The sequence below is a fragment of the Engystomops pustulosus genome, chromosome 9 (assembly GCF_040894005.1).
Source record: "Engystomops pustulosus chromosome 9, aEngPut4.maternal, whole genome shotgun sequence".
NCBI lineage: Eukaryota > Metazoa > Chordata > Amphibia > Anura > Leptodactylidae > Engystomops > Engystomops pustulosus.
The window spans coordinates 31,452,336-31,472,654 of NC_092419.1; the positions used below are offsets into that span (position 1 = coordinate 31,452,336).

The window sequence follows — 20,319 nt, forward strand, 5'->3', positions numbered from 1 at the left end:
CAAATTTGCGGACGCATATACGTCCCCATAGATGATATGGCAGCACCGTGTGGCACCTGTGGGTCACCTCCTCCTCCACTCCAACGCACAGCGGTATGCCCCCCTGGCTGCGGCCGGGCAGGCATACAGCTGTGTAAATGTACCCTATGACTGATATGAATGTCTAGGTACTAAGAATTGTTTACCGATTCCACTTCAACATTATTGATAACAATTGGTGAGATATCTCAGCTAATCAATGGGGATGTGTATCCCCTTAATGATGCCCAGAAAGCCAACACACAAATCCAATCAGTTATTCAAGAGAAAAGGTGTGAGAAGAGGTGTCTAATGAAAGGTGAACCGTCACAATACAAAAAAGAAAATCTTTATTGTAATTACACAAGTACAAACATACAATATGGAGACTAAAAGCTATTTAAAATGTACCAGAGCACAAAAAGCCCCATGACTTAGAGGGTCAAGGTGTAAATCTCCTAATCCAACTCCACCTGTCTGAAAAAAGGTAACCAGTGCCCTACACAACATGCCTATGTGCAAACAATCAAAAACTACATGTGGCCCAGTATACAAGGAGATCAGGATGTACACAAATGCCTCCTAAACCTATCGACCCAATGCAGCCCTAATGAAATTGTATACATCAGTGATGGCAAACCTTTTAGACACAGAGTGCCCAAACTACAACCAAACCCCGTGTATGTTTCGCAAAGTGCCAATGCGACAATTTAAGCATTTACTTATTACTCCCTGCTCTTTCACAGGTTCAAATTGTATAGGCACCTGAGGATACACAATACAGTATAAAGAAGTAAAAGAAGTTTGGATTATCATTGTAGCATCCTTTTAGGGTCCTGGGCTGCCTGGGACTACAAAAGGCCTCTAGTCCTGTTTGGCAAATTCTACCCTGGGGTGATGGCAAGAGTGCCCATATAGAGGGCGCTGAGTGCCTCCTCTGGCACCCATGCCATAGGTTCGCCACCACTGGTATACATGATCCTCTAAAAAATGGTAATCACAATATAGTGCAAGCAAGTGAACACATTCAAGCTCTAGTGGTGGCCAAAGGTCTAAATCTGGACAGTTTGGAGGTCAGCAGGGGTGGGAGGCTTCCAGCTATAGAGCGATACTATTGTCAAGATATCTTTCATGTATCTACCCAATGTTACTATTAGTTCCATGCTTTTTTATATTAAGAGGTGAACCGTTACCTTTGCACAGAACAACAAACTTGTCAAATTCCTTGCGATAAGGTCTCCTACATCGTCCTCTCTCCCTACATTCACTGGGTCATCACTGAAACGCTATATGTGACAGCTATGAGTACAACATCGGTGGTCTCCTTCATATAATGAGCACAGAAAAGGGCGAGGACTGTTACCTGCGGAGTACCCATATTGCTGTTTAGCACAGAAGATTCACAGTTGTGACAGTCATGGAGTTACTAATCTAGTTTATTAGCTTCTCACTCACTTTCATAACTCTCAGTTTCCTGCAAAATATTTCTGGTCTGATAGTTTTAAAAAGTGGAGCTAAAACCGGAGAATAGTAACTGCATGGAATACTGTTCTAAGTAGGAATAGACTCATCACAGGAGCAGGGACGGTTATAGGCAATGTGGGGCCCTGGGCAAAGCTAAAAGTGGGGCCCAACATAGAAATATTTTCTGGGCAGTCATAGCCAGTAAGAGGCTCCTTTATCCCTGCACAATAATAACACTTTGTAGTTACACACAGTAGTATGGTAACACAATGGGGGTCATTTATTAAGGGCGACTCGCGTTTTCCCGACGTGGCTTAACGAAAGCCCGACGGATTCGGAAAAACCACCGCATTTTTAAAAAAAAGTGTTGCGGAGCTTGCACTTACCTTCACTAGGAATAGGCCGGTGAACTTGAGTGTGTTCCGATGCTCTTCAGCACAGCAGCGCCACCTGGTGGACGTCGGAGGAACTGCCTTAATGAATCCCGGCCAGACCCGAATCCACCGCAGAGAACGCGCCGCTGGATCGCGAATGGACCGGGTAAGTAAATCTGCCCCATTGTGTAATATGGGGCTGTAGGAGAATCTTAAAGGAAATAGACGGATGATATGATAGACACAGTAGATTATATATAGATAGCTAGATAGATGATAGAAGATAGATAGATATGAGAGATAAAAGATACATGGATAGATAATAGATAGGAAGTAGATGCCCAGTTTGCTGTCCCCTAATGCCGGCCCTGTGCAGGAGAAATATTACTAGCTAACTTTAACTGCCTATATACTAGAAAAGAAAATCTGGGATAACAAGTTGATCATGCAGGGTGTAACTGCTGGGACCCCAACTTATCACAAGATTGGGACAACCAGCAATCTCCATTCGGAGATAGCTGGGCGCAGTGAGTGGCTATTTCTGTCACTCCCATACAGTTGAATGACACACTAGGACCGCTATTCTCCAGATTGCAGAGGCCCCCATTCTTGTGATTGCTGGGTACTGTAACAGGTATATAGGGATGCAGGTAACAATGCACAAATCAAATCAAATGGCACTGATACAAAGTCAGGTATTTACAGGTACGGGTCAGGGCAAAAAACAACTAAAAAATCAAGCAACAAAACCAAGAATAGCAGAAACAAGCAGGGCAAAAAAATTTGCAGAGATAGTTCCCTGTGAGTAGCGTCTTTATATAACCCACTGACACAAGAGATTATCTGGGAGCATAAAGCAGATTTTTAAATTCTTAAAGGATCAGTGTTCCCTATTGACAGAGACGGGTACAAAGCACCAACCTTTAGGGCAGTGGTGGCGAACCTATGGCACGGGTGCCAGAGGTGGCACTTGGAGCCCTCTCTGTGGGCGCCCAGGCCATCACCCAGCACAAAGTTCACTATTCAGGACTCAAGACCTCCTCCTGCAGTCACAGGCTGCCCAGGATGTGCCACGTTCAGCGTTATTTTAAAGTGACTTAAAGTGCAGGAGTAGGGAGGTGTGGACAGAGCTGGATTATGATTGTAGACCCTTCTCCGGACCTATGATTCATCCTGTTAAGAGGACCTTAGAGGGAAACTACAATAATAATCTGAATTTCTCCTTCTTTCTGCTGTATTGGTGTCCTCAGGGAGCCAATAGGTTAAAAACCTGTGAATCTATAGCACTTGGTGAAAATATGTGGCTTTTGGTTGTACTTCCGGCACTTGGTCCCTAAAAGATTTGCCATCACTGCTCTAGGGGAACCATGGGACAGGTAGAGAAAAGATGACGGCTAGAGAGAAAACCCAACATTGCAGATTCAATGTAGAAAACATACTGGGGCTAAATTGTAAGCCTCACTTGTAATGCGATTGTTTGTTTTTGTAGATTTAAAAAAAAAAAAATAGCACTGTTCCTCAAAATCTTACACCCCACGTGCAATGATAATTTATGCTTGTGTGTACAGGCATTTCTTTTAAACTCCTTATGAAGGTTTGCACTTAAACAATAGAAAATACTGTATAAATCCTTGATAGGAAGCAGAAAATCAATTCTGCCTAATTTACTACTTTAAGCCCTGGGGGCCCGTGTGACAAACATCTGCACTAGATGCTTAGAATTCAGGGAGAATGAAATCAGGACCAGCAGAGCAAAAACCAGGTGTTATAACATTAAAAAGTATAATTATTCTACTTAATTAAATGGTACATATTTTAGATAAATTATAGACCTTCAAAAATGTGGTTGGTATTAAGGATAACGTCTACTAAGTAACACATAAAAAGAGAACGAGATAATGAGACTTTAAAGTAAAATAGAATATTAAGCATAAAAAACACAGGAATTTATTAGAGTTCTTTTTTTTTTTTTGGTGTATAAGCATTGAAATAGTCGTCCCCCTTTATATTGACGCCATTAAGCCACCTTTGCGGCGAGTGGATATGACAGGCCATGAATGGGGGCTTCTCCAGCCACAAAATGTTCCAGCGCAGGGCACAAGATCTCTAGATATAGTCCCCCCAGAAACTGGAAGAGGTTATAGCGCAATTGTATCCCAGGTCCTGCCGGACGCCAAAACCTCTAGATGTAGGTCTGAATTTATATCAAATACCCTATTTAGTAGGGGGTTATTTATGTTTAGTGAAGACATTTGTGGGGGTCTTTTTTTCTTTTTCTGGTTTTTGAAATTCATTTATCTTAGAGAGTGATATATCAGGTAGTGAATGTGAAAAAGTCGTACAAGGTCCCAAATTCTTCTGCAACCCCCTTCTTAACTTTTGCCTATGCCTGCCTAGTACTGGAATTTATTGGCTTCAAAATTGCACCATTTTACTGTGATTTGCCCCCAAATTACGACTTTTTGATAGGTCGATATCTGGATTTTAACTCGTTCCTGACCACCCACTGACAATAGAGGTCAGGGGGTGTGGGTCCCGAGTCTGTAGTGACGTTTTTCTGCAGCTTTCTTCTGCTCCAGCACCAATAGCGGTAGCAGGACCGGGTCTCTGTCTGTCGCTGGCAGACTTTAATACCACTTCTTACTTCTCCACTCCTTACTGCATCACACTGAAGTAGCGCGATGTAGAGAGGAGCAGAGCCGGCACTGACCCCCTGAGCCTGTACAGGTTAATCAGAGCTGTTGGGTCTGATCAGACCCAGTCCAGCTCTGATCCACCTTCTGTCTCTACATGGGGACATTTCCCCTTTTAACTGGGTCTCTTACAGGTGCCCCAGTTATAGGTGAAACTGAGAATTAAATAACATTTAAAAAAAAAATTAAAAAAAGAAAAATGTGTAAGTGTTCCCCAGTGGTCTTTTATGACCTCATACGGGACATATAACGTTAAAACACACACATCACATATTAATGAATATTTTAAAATTAATATTCCCCAATAAAATTGAAAAATCCCTCGATACACTATAAAGAACATTGCCATAGTCGCCCCATTTGCCCCAGACTATACATATATAGAATATACATATTAAAACGTCACTCACTAGGGAATTAATTGCTAATCACAATTTTGAGTTAAAATATATACTATACATTACAAAAAAAAACATATATTCTTCTCAATTTTTTTGTAACGTTAACCCGGCAAAAACAGTAAAAATAAAAAAGAGGTCTCTTTACCTTTTTATTGGGTACTGAACACTCTCAAACACATTGATATTTTGAGACAATCATGTATTTCTTCCCAGCATTCAGATGACTGCTTCAGTCAATGAGTTGCCAACCGTATATCTATTAGTGGCTATGCTCAGTGTTGCAGTTCATACCTATTAACATGAAGGTGACCTCACAGACCGGTGAAACAGAAAGCAATGGTGGCGCTTTAAGCAGCAGATTGAAAGCCCCAATAAATCATATCAACAAAACTTAATCCTGATAAAAAAAACCTTTACATTTTTGGAACATTTATCTTATTTGTAAGTTTGTCGAGCCCGGCGCCTGGTTAGGTACACAGATATTGCAAAAGAAGGGGCCTGGCAAGAGTATTGTTGCAGCGTCTGACCCCAAGCTGGAAGGATGGTCAATGGATTCCCAACCTCTAGCTGTGTGTGCTAGTTGCTACCAGTGAACCTACATTGACTGCCTCTCCATACCAGTCTTTGTATATTTGAGCTGATGAAGATGCCAAACCTGATGTTGAAACGCGTTGTCCTATTTTACCAATAAAACATTCAATAATCTTAAACGGTTCACTAGTGGATGTACCCCGTCTCCAAAACCTCCCCGTTTTTTTTTCCTTTTCTGCATCATCTTATTTTTGGCAGATTTATGATAAAATAAAATCAATTTGCATACTCATTTCAAGATGAATAGTGCATAGTGGTCACTTTTCCAGGTTGCTATTTTCTGAGCAAATAATTCTTAGTAGATTAATACTCACGTTATAATAATGTGACTATATTCAGATTATTAAGGATATTATTAATGATCTTTTTTTATAAAATTATAATTAATTATAAATAATTGACACTATGGTATAAATTTAAGAATAATAATTATCCGTTTTACATTTTGCAGGATGCTTGACCAGAGAATGAAGTGGACGCAGCAGACACTTTTGTCCTTCTGGGTCAAAAATCAGTTATCATCAAACTACCATCCCAGCAATAAGATGTGGAACAACATGGAAAATCCAATTTTTTGGTCCGTCTTCAGGGAACAAGACTTAGCATTGCTGCCCCCATGTCTTCATCAGAAGTTAACTATTCTCCAAAAGCACAATCCAAATAGCTATCTTTAGATGATGAGTACTGTTAGTGGCACAGGGATGTTAATCAGCCTGACAACAGTGTCCGTCACTCTAGATATCAGTATACACAATGGACTGATGGCCTGGCACATTAACAGCAATGTGACTTTAAATCAAAGTATGCCCACATTGCATCCCACAAATGCATCTGAAGAGGAAGGACCATCCTACCCATCACTTGACAAGAACTGGTCTGCCCTTTTGACATTGATCATCATTATATTGACAATCGGAGGAAATATTCTTGTCATCATGGCTGTGTCTTTGGAAAAGAAACTTCAAAACGCGACCAACTTCTTCCTCATGTCTCTGGCGGTGGCAGATATGTTGGTGGGAATCTTAGTCATGCCAGTTTCGCTTATAACAATTCTCTATGGTAAGTTAACACTCACAATATGTTACGTGAATGGAATATACAACATTTTCCAGCACTGTATGGAATATTATGCTCTATGATTAGAAGAAACAGGAAAAACACATGGATTTCAAGTGATTGGCGATGACTTCTCAAGCAAAACCAATCACAAGGAACCTTGCTGGCAGGTATTTTCCTACTCTGCTGGAAATGTCTGATTTTTCGGTAGTTGAGTTAAGTATCCAGGCTTTTATATGCTTTCGAATTTACAGTTTTTATACCACTGAGTTATCTGTAGAATAAGTGTCACATATTCTCGATAAGGGACATCCAGTAAGAAGTTTGCAAAAAGCAAAAACATTGAATATCACTTGGGGAATTCTTAGTTCATTTGTTGCTACAGTCTAAGGAATCTTCGGAAAGGCTGCAAGTAACTGGGGTGACAGTAACGTAAGTGATCAGTGGCCTCCTCAGACCAAGGGACTTTATTTGTGACATCCAAAAAAGATGTCCCACTCTCTGAGGAAGCCATTGGTTGTGTATCCTGTGGCTCCTGCAATTTAGGGTGGACCAGAAGTGCTGAAAATTGGAAATTTGGAGCAAAGTAGGAAACAGGAGTTGCAGCAGGACAGTATAGATTCTCTTTTTTGTCACCTGTGCTCGGACCCCTAAATGGGTTTTCCATGATTTCTGGAAAACCCCTTTAAGTACTGATAGTCTATCTCAATCCATGTTTATCCAATAGGGTTCTAGTGTCAAGTGTTTAATAAATTTAATTAATTCACTGTGTTTTATAACTAGAAGCTTCACCACCAAAATACCCACCATTCAGGAGAATAAGAGTCCCATGCCCCACATTTGATTGACTGCACATCTACCACATCATCTGTTGAAGATTTCCGAGCACTGTATTTAGCTATTCCAGTCAGTGCTATAGAGACTGAAAAGACAGCGTGAAATGTACCTTTGATATAATATAGAACATTGATTCTCCGTTCTCATGAACAATGGGGATCCTGGCAACCCAGACAACGAGCATCTTTGGTACCACCCTATTATATGTAAAGATATTACAAAGAACTACACTATAATATTTACTATACCTTTGTTAGAGGGGCACCTACTGTACATTTTTTTTTTTTTTTTAGTTTTAATTTTTTTTTATTGGTAGTAATGAAAGAAGTCATACATACAGCAATAAATAATAAGCAGTTTACACGTCTATCACTGTTACATATGTAATTGTGCTGGTTATCAATTATTATGGTTAGTAAGGTTAGAACATGTATATTAATACTTCTACATTCAACCAGAACCTTGGACTCAACTTAGGCCGGTTAATACTCCAAGAGTCCGCTTCCTTAAGTTGTCCGTCAACTTAAAACCTATTATAGAACAGTCTCTGTATTTTCAGGTAAGACAGCTAAACACTAATAAAAGATTAGTCAAGAAACATTTTATTTTGGTGATGTACAAGTTTTTATTTAATTGTAGGACATTTACATTCTAATATCTATAATTACAATTGGGTTCAGTATTTTTTCAATTAACAGGTGATTGTTCAATTGTGTTAGTAAAGTTCTTATTAATATTACCAATCATAATAAAATCACAATACATCAATCATTTACCATCTTTTCCATTTATCCCATACTTTATGCTTTATGAATTACAGCGTAAATATTTTTTTATCGGAATTTGGATTGATTTCACCTGCTGTAGTTTTCGCGTGAGCTCATCTATCATTTAAGACAATTTCCTAAAAGGTTACTGCCAATGAATCACATGAGTATTGAAGAAAAGAGAAGTTCTTTGAAGTGATTAGAGATGACAGGGCAGGGAAACTACGATACAAAGCCTTGTACGATAATTCTAGCTGTTATCTATTTATTTATAAAAATAATGATTTATTAGCCAAAACCCCGAGATGGTTTACATTTCTCAGTAGGCACCCAGATTCACCATTAAATATAATGAAAATTTAATATACTGCTAATGTATTCTATTAGATTTTAATGTAAGAAATGTGGATATTCTGTAATGTTATGTATAACTTAATATTTTGTTATTGGGAATACAGGCGGTCCCCTACTTAAGAACACTCGACTTACATACGACCCCTAGTTACAAACGGACCTCTGGATATTGGTAATTTACTGTACTTTAGTCCTAGGCTACAATAATCAGCTGTAACAGTTATCACAGGTGTCTGTAATGAAGCTTTAGTATTAATATTGATTCTTATGACAACCCAACATTTTTAAAATCCAATTGTCACAGAGACCAAAAAAGTTCTGGCTGGGATTACAATGATAAAATATACAGTTCCGACTTACATACAAACTCAACTTAAGAACAAACCTACAGACCCTATCTTGTATGTAACCCGGGGACTGCCTGTAATACATAAAAATAAAAAATAAATTAAATTACAAGTTTTCTCATTGTTTCTCATTTAGTTTTTATAATTAAAATCCATAGCTCACATCTTTGTTAAATCAAAAAAAAAAAAAGTAGCTGGCACAGGAGTCAGAAGGGGTGTGTTTTCTGTTCTCCGACATCTCCCTCACTTCCCCTACATCAGGAATAAGGGGGGAGTCGAGGGAGACTTTAAATTAATTAATTCAACAGAGGATAAAACATGCCCCTTGGGTACTTGGTGAGTCTCCTGGCAAGGTGCTCCTTTCTTTGAATGTATTCAATAAATACATGAGCTATGGATTTTTATAATAAAAACTGAATGGGAAATAGTAAGAAAACTTCTGGGGGCACCTATGATTAGGTTAGGCCTCCTTAACAAAGAAGGCATTCTAAAATTATAAATACGTCATGGCAAAATAATATTTTAGGCAGTCTGGCAAATGCTCGGGTCATGCAGCCGAACTCCACACCTGAACGCAAATGATCTCTAGACAGGGGTAATTTCAATATAATAAAACATCATTTCATTTTTTCTTTCAGAAAATAATTACAATATTCATCATTTTAAGGATCTTCTCTCAAACAAAAAGGGGTTAGGGCTCAGAGACTCCACAACATGCTGGAATTACTAAGCGGTTCCGAACTCTTTTAACTCTGTGGTGGAATCAAAATCTAGGCCTGACCTGGGATAGATTGCAGTTATAACATGTCCCAGTTTTTTGGGGGCAGGTAACAATTGGGCTGGGCAGGGCGAACCTTGTCCTGGCTCACCGTGTCCCCTTTTGTTTAAGTGGCCTGCATTGCGCACAGCATAAAAGCTTTAATTCTGTTTTGTACACCAAAAGCTGTTGCACAAGACATGGTACATCGACACCGATGAATCTCCCAATAAATTTAAAGATGACATCTAGGCTAAAATTATTATGTATTATTTGTATCAGTTGAATTTTGTCACAAACAAAGCAGGGCAATAGGTTATGTATTGTGCTGAGCGGACCCAAGCCTTAAAGTTCAGGTTTGTACCAAACATTGGAGTTTGGGTCATTCGAGTTCGGCTCAACCCCCCACGTTAAAGCATGCGATCAATGTACAGTAAAAGAACAATAAAATTGGGTCTGCCAAAATATCGAATATGCTATTTGTGACTTTGCCGGTGGTATTTAAACAGTTAACACCTATGATCAGTACTAGCACTGATAGCGGGTGTTACTGGTACCTGGGCCTGAACAGATTTTTAAGTTTTGGATACGGCAGATATTCGCCAAAAAAGTCCGCTAATCACTAGCTATATATAGCTATATATTAACGTAACATGGCCTCATTTCAGATTTATTTGTCTCTCATGAATGACTTCATAGATAAAGAATGAATTGGTTAATGCATCATCTGCATATCTATAATATCAAGGGAAAATCTTATTTGGATACTTAGTTCATAATTGAAGTCATGAGATCATAAATTCCGTGGTGAAGCTACATATTAACCCCAAATAATTATCTGAGCTGATGCTTTATGTTACAGTAGTATGGAGGGAAATGAGTAGATATATCACTGCACTGTATGTGGTTTAACAAGACACATAGGTGATTTTACAAGGTTCTCGTTTTTATGATTCCTGGAGCTTGTAATAAGATCATATAAACTACGGCATCATTACTCTGACCTTGAAAGCCTACTAGGATACTCTTCATGAAGAATAACTCAGAGAGTAAACAAGATAGATAGATAGCCAGATAGATAGATATGAGATGATAGATATGAGATAGATAGCCAGATAGATAGATATGAGATGATAGATATGAGATAGATAGCCAGATAGATAGATATGAGATGATAGATATGAGATAGATAGACAGATAGATAGATATGAGATGATAGATATGAGATAGATAGACAGATAGATATGAGATGATAGATTATTTGTTGTTATCTATGTAGATAGTGCATAAAATATCTTACATAATATGAAAAGTGAAAACAGTGTTTGCATACTTCTTATTGAACATCATGTAAATGTATATGAACAGGTACCTAACGAATGATAACACATTCATTTGAAAATCTGTCTGTATCTGTGGTAAAACACAAGAATCTGAATCTCCCACATTGTAATGCGCATGTCTGGAAATCACCTTGCGCATGCGCAATGAAGACAGGGGTATCAGAAAGCCATCTTTGAAAAGGGCTACTATGCATAAATCACTAGAATAATATTATATCCCTATTTCTCAATGTACATATGATATAAACAATAATTCTAAATTAATCTTGGTTTTGTATTCTCGGTACAACCCATAGGATAGTATCTGTGGTACCATGTCTAAGCAAAACTGTCGGCAATCCGTATCACACAGACAGTCGCGGTTAGCAGCAATTCACTCTTATGCATTAGACACCAGACCATTTACATGGGGATGGACCAGATAGTGTGTGTCGCTGCGACAATGGCCACCCACAACGTCCATACGCCACCATAATGAGGTATAAAATAGCATTAAATTAATCCCAAAGGGTTTAAGTATTCGGACAATATTAATACAGATATTTGCCCATGATGCTAAGATGGCAAAAAGAGATAGATATGAAATGAATGAATTGATAGAAATGTATGTAGGTAGATATAATATAGATGAATAGATAGATAGATAGATAGATAGATAGATAGATAGATAGATAGATAAATAGAGGAATACATACATAAGTAGATATAGATATAGATAAATTAATACATAAGGAGAGTGAAAGGAGCACAACAAGAGTAAATAGTGGGTGAACGCTTAATGGGGCCAGGCGTCAGGTCCTCATATATTCAAGAGAAAAGCAGCACTCCCAAGAAATCTAGGTAATGGTTAAAAAAGTGGGGTTTTTTTATTCCACAAGTTACAGCAACGTTTAGGCTTTATCTGAGCCTTTCTCCTTGAAAAAGGCTCAGATAGCGCCGAAAGGTCACTGTAACTTGTTATGGATTAAAAATTACCACTTTTTTTCACCATTACCTGGATTCCTTAGGAGTGCTGCTTTTCTCTTAAATAGATAGACAGATAAATAGATACAAAAAAGAAAACCAAGTCCGCATAGTTGAGAAAGGCCTCAATAGAGGGGGTGCGGAGTCTCCATGGATCCTGGGAAGATCCTTCAGTAGTAAAGCACTCCAAAAATCTTGATGAAGGTGGTTCACACCGAAACATCGCCACTGTTTCAATAAACATCACTCCAATTTTTGGAGTGCTGTCTACACTTTTTTTAACTTTAGGTAGATAGAGTGTTTTTTTTGGTATCTATCTGTGTGTTATATTGAAATTAAATTTAAGCAACCATCAGAGTTACAAATGACTACGAAGCAATGACAAATTCTATCAGCAGCTTCTAATGTAAGGGCTTCACGTGTATCAGGTTATACATTTCTCCTCGGTGGAACTTGAAAGGCTCGAAGTCTTTTTGCAATTGATTAAAATGCATATTAGAGATAACCGTAGAGCAAATTGAAACACACTGTAATGATTTTTCCTTTGAGCCTGATGATCAATTAACCCTTGGTTTATGTGCCTTTTCCTCTACTTCAATTTCCAGCTGATAAGAGCCAGACGATATACCCATAGGCAAGATTTTGAAATAATGTACTCCGAGTCTCGGTAGTAATGAAAGAGTGAACATGAAGCTAAAGTGTTTGTTAAATTATTTCAGTGATGTTCCTTCTGAGAGGTCAGGATGTTACGGCCTGTGAGTAATTTTTAAAGCACATCCTAAGCTGTGCAAATGTAGATGACTTCCTCTCTGTTTTGTCGTCAATATATCTTTTTAAGCATTGCTTTAAGCCTTATTCATAAGCCTGGAAATCATTCAAATGCTACTTTACTCAGACAGGTTGTAATTCAGCAGAAAATGCCCACTGCATATTAATAACACACACTGGACACATTGTAAAAATCCTCCGGCTTAAAGGACCGGTAATAAATCGCCTAAGGAGTTAACGACTAAGCAAGTCTGCAGTCTCTGGCAATCAGAGAAGTAATCTGTAAGTAGTACACATACTGGAAAGTGTCAGAAGTCACCTCTTGGGAAGCTGGGATTTTTAGAGGAGCTCACTGAAGTGAAGTTTTATTTCATGATTTTTTTGTCAAGAAGCTTTAAAAGCTTAACAGATAGATGGTCATCGTATTTTCCGTACACTCAGAAAAGGTCATGTAAACCTCAATCTCCAGTGTTTACACTGATCTGCCGACCAATATGCATTAAATTGTCTTACTCCTGCTTAAAGTTAAAGGAAATCTACCGTTACGATCAAGGATTGTAAACCAAGCACACTGACATACTGGTGTGTGTCCCCTCTGGCAGGATCTGCTCTGCTTTTAGGTTCTTATGCCCCTGTTTTTACATAAAAAGGCTTTAAAAATTATGCAAATGAGCCTGAGGGGCTCCTCTATCTATAGATGTTAATGGAACCTGGAGCCCCAGGCTCATTTGCATAATATGTAAAGACTTTTAATGTAAAAACAAGGGCATAAGATGCTAAAAGAAGAGCAGATGCTGCCAGAGGGAGCACACACCAGTGTGTCAGTGTGCTTGGTTTACAATCCTTGATCCTGGTGGTAGATTTCCTTTAAAGTTCTGTCGTCTTCATAACCATGACTAGTCTGGGAGAATGGGCCCTAGCCTTGGTTGGCTTTTACAGGTTAGTAATTAGGTGGTAAGAACCAACGTAGAAGTAGATTGAGTAGACTGTCATAGAAACTACAGCTGAATGGGAAATATAAGGCATTTTAGTCCATGGTGGTAAAACCCACACCTGGAGATTATTTGGTAAAGATTTGCTACAGATGAGTCCTTGGAGCTTTGGTTGCACATCAAATAGAAATTGCTAAGGAGTGTTGAGGGGCTGCATTAGACGTTCTGGTCTGGGTTTGGCTGAAACCCAACCACAACCACCGTTAACACCTGCAATTGGTAGTGGCACCAATCTCAAGGTTGTTAGCTCTTTAAATGCTACTGGAAAAGTCACTAGAAACAGTTAAATCACTACCGACACTACTATGAGAAGATTGTCGCTCCCCAAAGACATCATCAGGAGGAGCGACCATCCCCAAATGACGTTGCGCAGTTGCCATGTTTGTGTCGGCGCAGCTCCAGTAATTTAGATTTAAACAGTTGACACCCACTACTGGTGGGGGTTTGGGTCCAGGTACCAATCAGATTTTTTAAATTGTAACGGGTGCGCTCATCACTATTAAGAAGCATACAGAACATCCATCAGAATGGGCTACAGGAATGCATTGCATTGATAAAAAGAGTGACTAGATTTAGGCAAGTTGCATAAACTGCCTTTTAATGGAGAGCATCTTAGACCCTTATACCCACTGCCTTACCTACCCTTGAACAGAGGTTTATTGAGCCCACCAAAACTGGCTAGCAAGGTCTAATTCAATATGTGCTCATTGGCTCCAAAATGACCTTCAAATTTTGATGGTCTTCCAAAATTTGTAAGATCTGTCTTATCAGTGGTCCATTATTGTATCAGAGCCTGGAACTATTGGGCCTCATGTATTCTGGTATTTAGTTCAACCTTTGTCTCAACCCTTCCAAGTTCTATGGCATAGTTAAATCTTGAATACTAAGCGTATCCTAGTTTCATTATAGTGATATATGTGTGTTTTGATTTCCCATAAAAATAGCTATTGTTCTATGGTGGATTGTGAGATGGAAAATGTACTATGGTTGCTGTAGGATACTGTGCACCATAAATATGCCAATAATTATAACAATCATTTTAGTGAATTTTCAAGTAAAGAAATGTTATCTCCAATCCATCACATAGGGGGGACCATTTTGATCCATAGGGTTGGACCCATAGACCAAAGAGGAATGGTAAAGCATTGCAGAGGCTCTGCTCTCTGGGAGATCGGGTGCAGATCTATATCAGGGCATATCCGATCTCCATTACAGCAGTCAGGAGGGTCTGGCAGTGCTGGATCCTCCTGATCTTCGGTCTATAAGACGCAGGCAAGATTTTTTCTTGCTAAAAAGTGCATTTTATAGTCCAAAAAATACAATATTTTCATATCTTACATCTGCCAGGACTGTGTTATCTATAATGAATGGCACATCAATTACTGAATAAAATTCAATGTTGGAATAAATTTCTATTGATAAGAATTGCCAACGTAATTATTTCTTTTTTTCTGGGCAACATATCAAATAATCATTGCCAGCTGATATAGTTAGCATTCATATTGGAAAACCACAATTTACTATGTAATATGTCTATAGTTGAGAATCCTCATGCAGCGTTCCTTAGAAATTGTATAATGATGGAAATTGATGCCCCATAACCTAAACACAATTCTCCAACCTGTTGGCATCTATTTTTCAATGAGCTCTGGCAAAGATCCCTCAAGACCTTTGGAACAATAGACGATCTGCCCTAGATACACCAGAAAAAATTATTCTGAGCTCTTCATTTTATTCATAATACACATGTGGTGGTCAAAACAATCTTTGTTGTCATCACTATATCACACAAATATCATATTAACTGACCCAAATGACACTAAAATCTGCTCCAAATAATAAGTCGCTACACCATTCGGACCATGTGTTGTGTCAAATCTTGACCCATCAGAGGATCGTACTGTGATTCTAGTGGTCCAGTCTGACCATGTATCTTTGTACATCCTGAAGGGTGTTGGAGCCTTTAAAGGAAATCTACCATTTAATTTCATGTATTATGGACCAAACATACCTTAAGAATACTGTAGCTACACTCATGCAGAAACATTTCTTGTTTAAACCCTGAGATGAGTGGTTTTGCTAACAAAAAACAATTATAACATTCAGGACCTTGGGAAAGCTGAGTTGCTTCAGCCTGTCGTTGATAAACACGTCACACGGAACTGTCCAGACAGGACTAATCAACCTGAGCTGGATGACTCATACAAAGCAACTGGGGGATGGTGCAGCGATTGATTACTTCAGCCTGTCAGACACAACACAGTGATCACATCATTCTCTGGAGCAGTGCATACTTATTGTGAGAGGAAAAGCACCAGAGACAGGCACAGGAGGGACAGAGCCTCATTATCATAATTTTATAATAGTTTTTTCAGCAAAACCAATAAGCACAGGCATTAAAAAATATATGTTTCTGCATCGGTGTAGCTAAAGCATTCACAATGTATGTTTGGATCACAATGCATGAAAATGATAAAATTATAGATTTCCTTTAAGGATTTTAAAGGGGGTTTTCACTCATTCAAAGTATCACCTTTAATTATAGGGAATTAATTTAAATAGGGAATGAATTGGCCATATAGACACTCAGAGACTATTTAACCCAAGTGTCCTCTGTAAATGAACTAGTTGTCTGATGAGCATATCCTATGTCTACATATCAAGATATCCTTCCATTCCGGAGAGTGATGGCTCTAATGGTAATAATTGTGGAGATGAGATGTGTAGCCTAATGTAGGTGCTATGGTTTCAATTGCTAAAAACTAGCCCAAAAATGAATGGGTTTTCACTTAGTAACATCATTAATTCTAATCAATAATTGTAGCTGGAAATTCATTTCATTATTTTGAAATAGTTCCCCTTTAATAACTTGAAGTTACCGAATTTTCAGGATAAATCGGAGAAAAACATTGCATTGTGTGGTGGGTTTTTACGTTTTCCATGTATCTGCTCATCATTTTTATCTTGTCATTTCTTATCCTGAGCTTTTACACCAACACCTTGTTTAGATTCTTTCGGTTATCTCACTATCTTACTCTTTGCTTTTTAATGTATTCTGCTCAGGCCTCCCACTGAGCTGTGCCTCAGAATCTCTGTCCGGGCAACAGCTGATGCTGTCAGCGATGATTGACAGGATCTGAATCTTTTAAGGAAGATTCTGCTAACTGCAGCACAGCAGAGTAATACTCTGCAACAAAACAGCAGCATGTCCGAGAAAGGCAGACTTAGAATGATAATAAAGAACCTGGATGTAAGATACATTGCAGCAGAGTCACTTTTCTTTTCTGAGATTTAAATAGGGTGAATGTGGCCACTACAATCAATTTTTGATACCTTTAATGATACCCATTGGTTGGCTTAGTTTACAACCAAAGTTTGCACATTGGTTCACATTGTTTTACCATTTAAGTTATATAGCTATAGCTATACCTCATTTTCTGTACAGCCATGTCCTTACTCAAACAGTAAGGCACAGGGGCATAACTACAGTGGTAGCAGCCATAGCAGCTGCTATGGGGCCTGTAGCATCAGGGGGCCCCAGGATCTGACCTGACAAAAACGAAAGAGTGGGGGTTGTGCACCATTATATACATATTATGCTACATATTGTACATCATAATATGTATATAAAATATGTGTGATGTATATGCTGTATATCTGTGATCTGTATATGTGTATGGTATATATACTGCATATGTGTATATATGCTGGGAAGTAAGATTTCTCCTCACTGAGAATTAGCAAATTAAGGCCGTCGTATAGGTATGTGGAGTCTCATATCTATGGTTGCTCCACTAGGGGATTTTGGGAAAATATGCAAAGTTTTCCAGGTTGGGATAAAGAAAACCACACCTCTTTTAGCTACCTTGTTAGGCAACTCTCTTGACATTAAGCATGACCTTCAGGAAGCCTTATGACGTGATGCGGCATTAAATATATGTGCTGTACATTTTTATATGGTGTGCAGGGCCAGCGCCAGCACTGGGCGGACCTGGGCAAGTGTCAGGCCCAAAGCTGCTGGGGGGGGGCACAAAAGGCTGTACATAAGGAATACATAGGGGTGGGGGCTGTATCTATTGAATACATAGGGTATGAGGACAGTTTATATAGAATAACCACGAGGGGGCTCTTTGATATGATAAGCTAGGAAATATTTTAGGGAACAGGAGAGTGTTTTAGTTCCTGCATTTTTAATGCCGTCACATGAGTTCACTGCAAAAGGACCACTAAAGCTCTGTCGCCAAGTGGCCTACTGAAACCTGGAGCCTACCCTGGATGTAGGAGTCAGTGGAGCTGCAACTACAACTATCATGTCACCACATCACACTCCACCACAGATGCCCCAATTGACTTGAGCAAAACAGCAAAAAACTAAAAATATATTAACTCAAAACTAGTGATGAGCCGAACCATCAGTATTTGGCCAGACAGATTCAGCTGAGCCGCCTTGACATCAAGTGGGTGATCCCAGCCAATATGGCTGGGAACACCAAACGCGGGTGTTACCTGTGGGTGAGCGGACCCATTCAAAGGGTAAGAGCAAGCTCCGATCACAGGTGTTCAGATTTGGGTCCGGGTTCACAAACCCACCAGACCCTAAATTCTGATGGGTCTGCTCATACTACTACCCATTGGAGGAAGTTTACGGAGACCGGTGCTTCCTATCCACATAAGGGTACACCCAAATCACCAGGAAGTATCTAAAGAAATGTAAATCTTTGCCCATAAATAAAAACTTTTCAAATTATAAACAAGAAACAGATGTGTTTTCTCTATATCGAACCAAACTGCTTATTTCCCTAAGGTATTTGTGTTATTGTAAATCCGCTCGTACTTTATCAAACCTCTAATTAGTATAATGCTATTTTTGTATCCCAAGTCTTCCACTAAACTGATAAAGTCACTGGAAAATGAAATGAATAAAGCATTCAGTGTGCCGAAATCTGTATTATTCTATTCAATCAGCTCAGTTAATGTCCCACAGTGATAACTTTAAGCAGTTTATGCATATGGCCCATGGAATTAATAAGGCAGAGCGTGTGTGCCTGCCACAGGGATGGAACAGGTTGGAAAATAACAAGTTTCTGGCAAATCTGTTATCTTTACAGGGAATTGTGAAAAAGTGCAGACCTATATTTATACAGTTTTACTTACAAAACTTTACACAGTTTTGTCGAATTGATTTTTTTCCCTTCTTAAGCAGCTGAACAAGTCAAAATATCTTTGGGCTATAATTGTTTCTAGGTTGTTTAGTCCCGATTCAGTGTTTTATACTGACTTATCCTTGATACGCTGTTATCATTTATTTATAAGCTGGCAGGATATATTATGCAGCTCCTGTGTAGGAATAAATGACTGATGTGTAGGGTTTATGTTACTCTTTCTTTCATTGTTGATAGAGTCTAGGACAAAGCTCAAACACATATACAAGTACATTAACTCCAAATTAAAGGGGTTCATAAAAGTAAACGTTGTGGTGAGTGACCCGTCTCTTCTTCATTATTTGGATTTGTCCTACGTACTGTGGTTGTCATACCTCACCCGGAGTGCACCACCCAGTGAATTTGCAGACCCAGCAGTTGTTAAGGTGGATCTTACATGTGAAAAAGACGTAGTTGCCTGCAATTTTCTTCTGTTTTCTGTGCTATAGTAAATATTCTTCATCACTGCATGAGCACACGTCCACATTGAAACGCACACCTGCGAGACATCTAGAAATCGTTACCTCCCGTTTGCATCTCCCAAAACATGGAGTCGGGAGCGGAATCTGCATCAAGCCCTGATATGGTTGAAACTGCAATACATGCAGGTAGAGAGAATGCCGGCACGTTTTTTGAACTTTGTAATTTGCGAGACACACTACAAGTCTTAAGCACTAAAAATTTGGAATTAAAAATACAAACTCTTTCTGAAAAAGAAGTTCGCCTGTTTTGGACTATTGAGTCCTTAAAGTCATATCAGATAAATTGCCGTGTCCCCAGAGGACTAAGAGTGTATAAGGAACCCTCGATATATCAAACTGATTCCCAATTTGTCCAAGAGTGGAAAAGACTACATCACCAACACTCATTGAGTTTGATGTCATTAGTGTTACAACGTAATGAATTGGAATATGAAAAAATTGTCACCGATCTATGCAAAGCAAAAACAGAACTAAGAACCCGACTAAACGAATCTCAATTACAACTTTTTCTCAAAAAATTGGAAAAAAGAACCGTTGCTATCCAAACAGAAATTAAGGAAAAAAAACGAGACAAATTTCTACGCGATAAATCAGATTATGAAGAAAAGCAAATCTTTGTATGGAACACAAAAACCAAAAAAAGAAACACTTCTCATAAGAAAAATCAACCGAAGAACAAAAATACAAAAAGAAGACCGTCAGAGTACTGGATGACGGAATCCGATACTAGCACTTCGGAAGACATTGGAACCGCAGAAACAACTTTGCTGGTAAACCCAAGTGCATCCAAAAACAAAGACAACTCAGAGATTACAAAAAACGCATCCCCTTTAGACGAAAAATCAGAAGAGGACGTCACAGTAGAAAATCGGAAAAGAAATTTGGCAACGAAACGCAAGCAAGTATCGTGG

At 38.9% G+C, this 20,319-nt stretch overlaps 1 protein-coding gene across 5 annotated transcripts in view; it reads left to right on the forward strand.

Moving 5' to 3' along the window:
• LOC140076866 (5-hydroxytryptamine receptor 2A-like) overlaps positions 1-20,319 on the forward strand; it is a 354,582-nt gene that overhangs the window by 282,810 nt on the left and 51,453 nt on the right. For all 5 annotated transcript variants that reach the window (XM_072123627.1, XM_072123626.1, XM_072123625.1 and 2 more), the window contains one exon: positions 5,993-6,600. In XM_072123627.1, coding sequence (XP_071979728.1) covers positions 6,216-6,600 — 385 coding nt within the window. In that variant the 5' untranslated portion in view covers positions 5,993-6,215. The remainder of the gene's footprint in view (positions 1-5,992; positions 6,601-20,319) is intronic.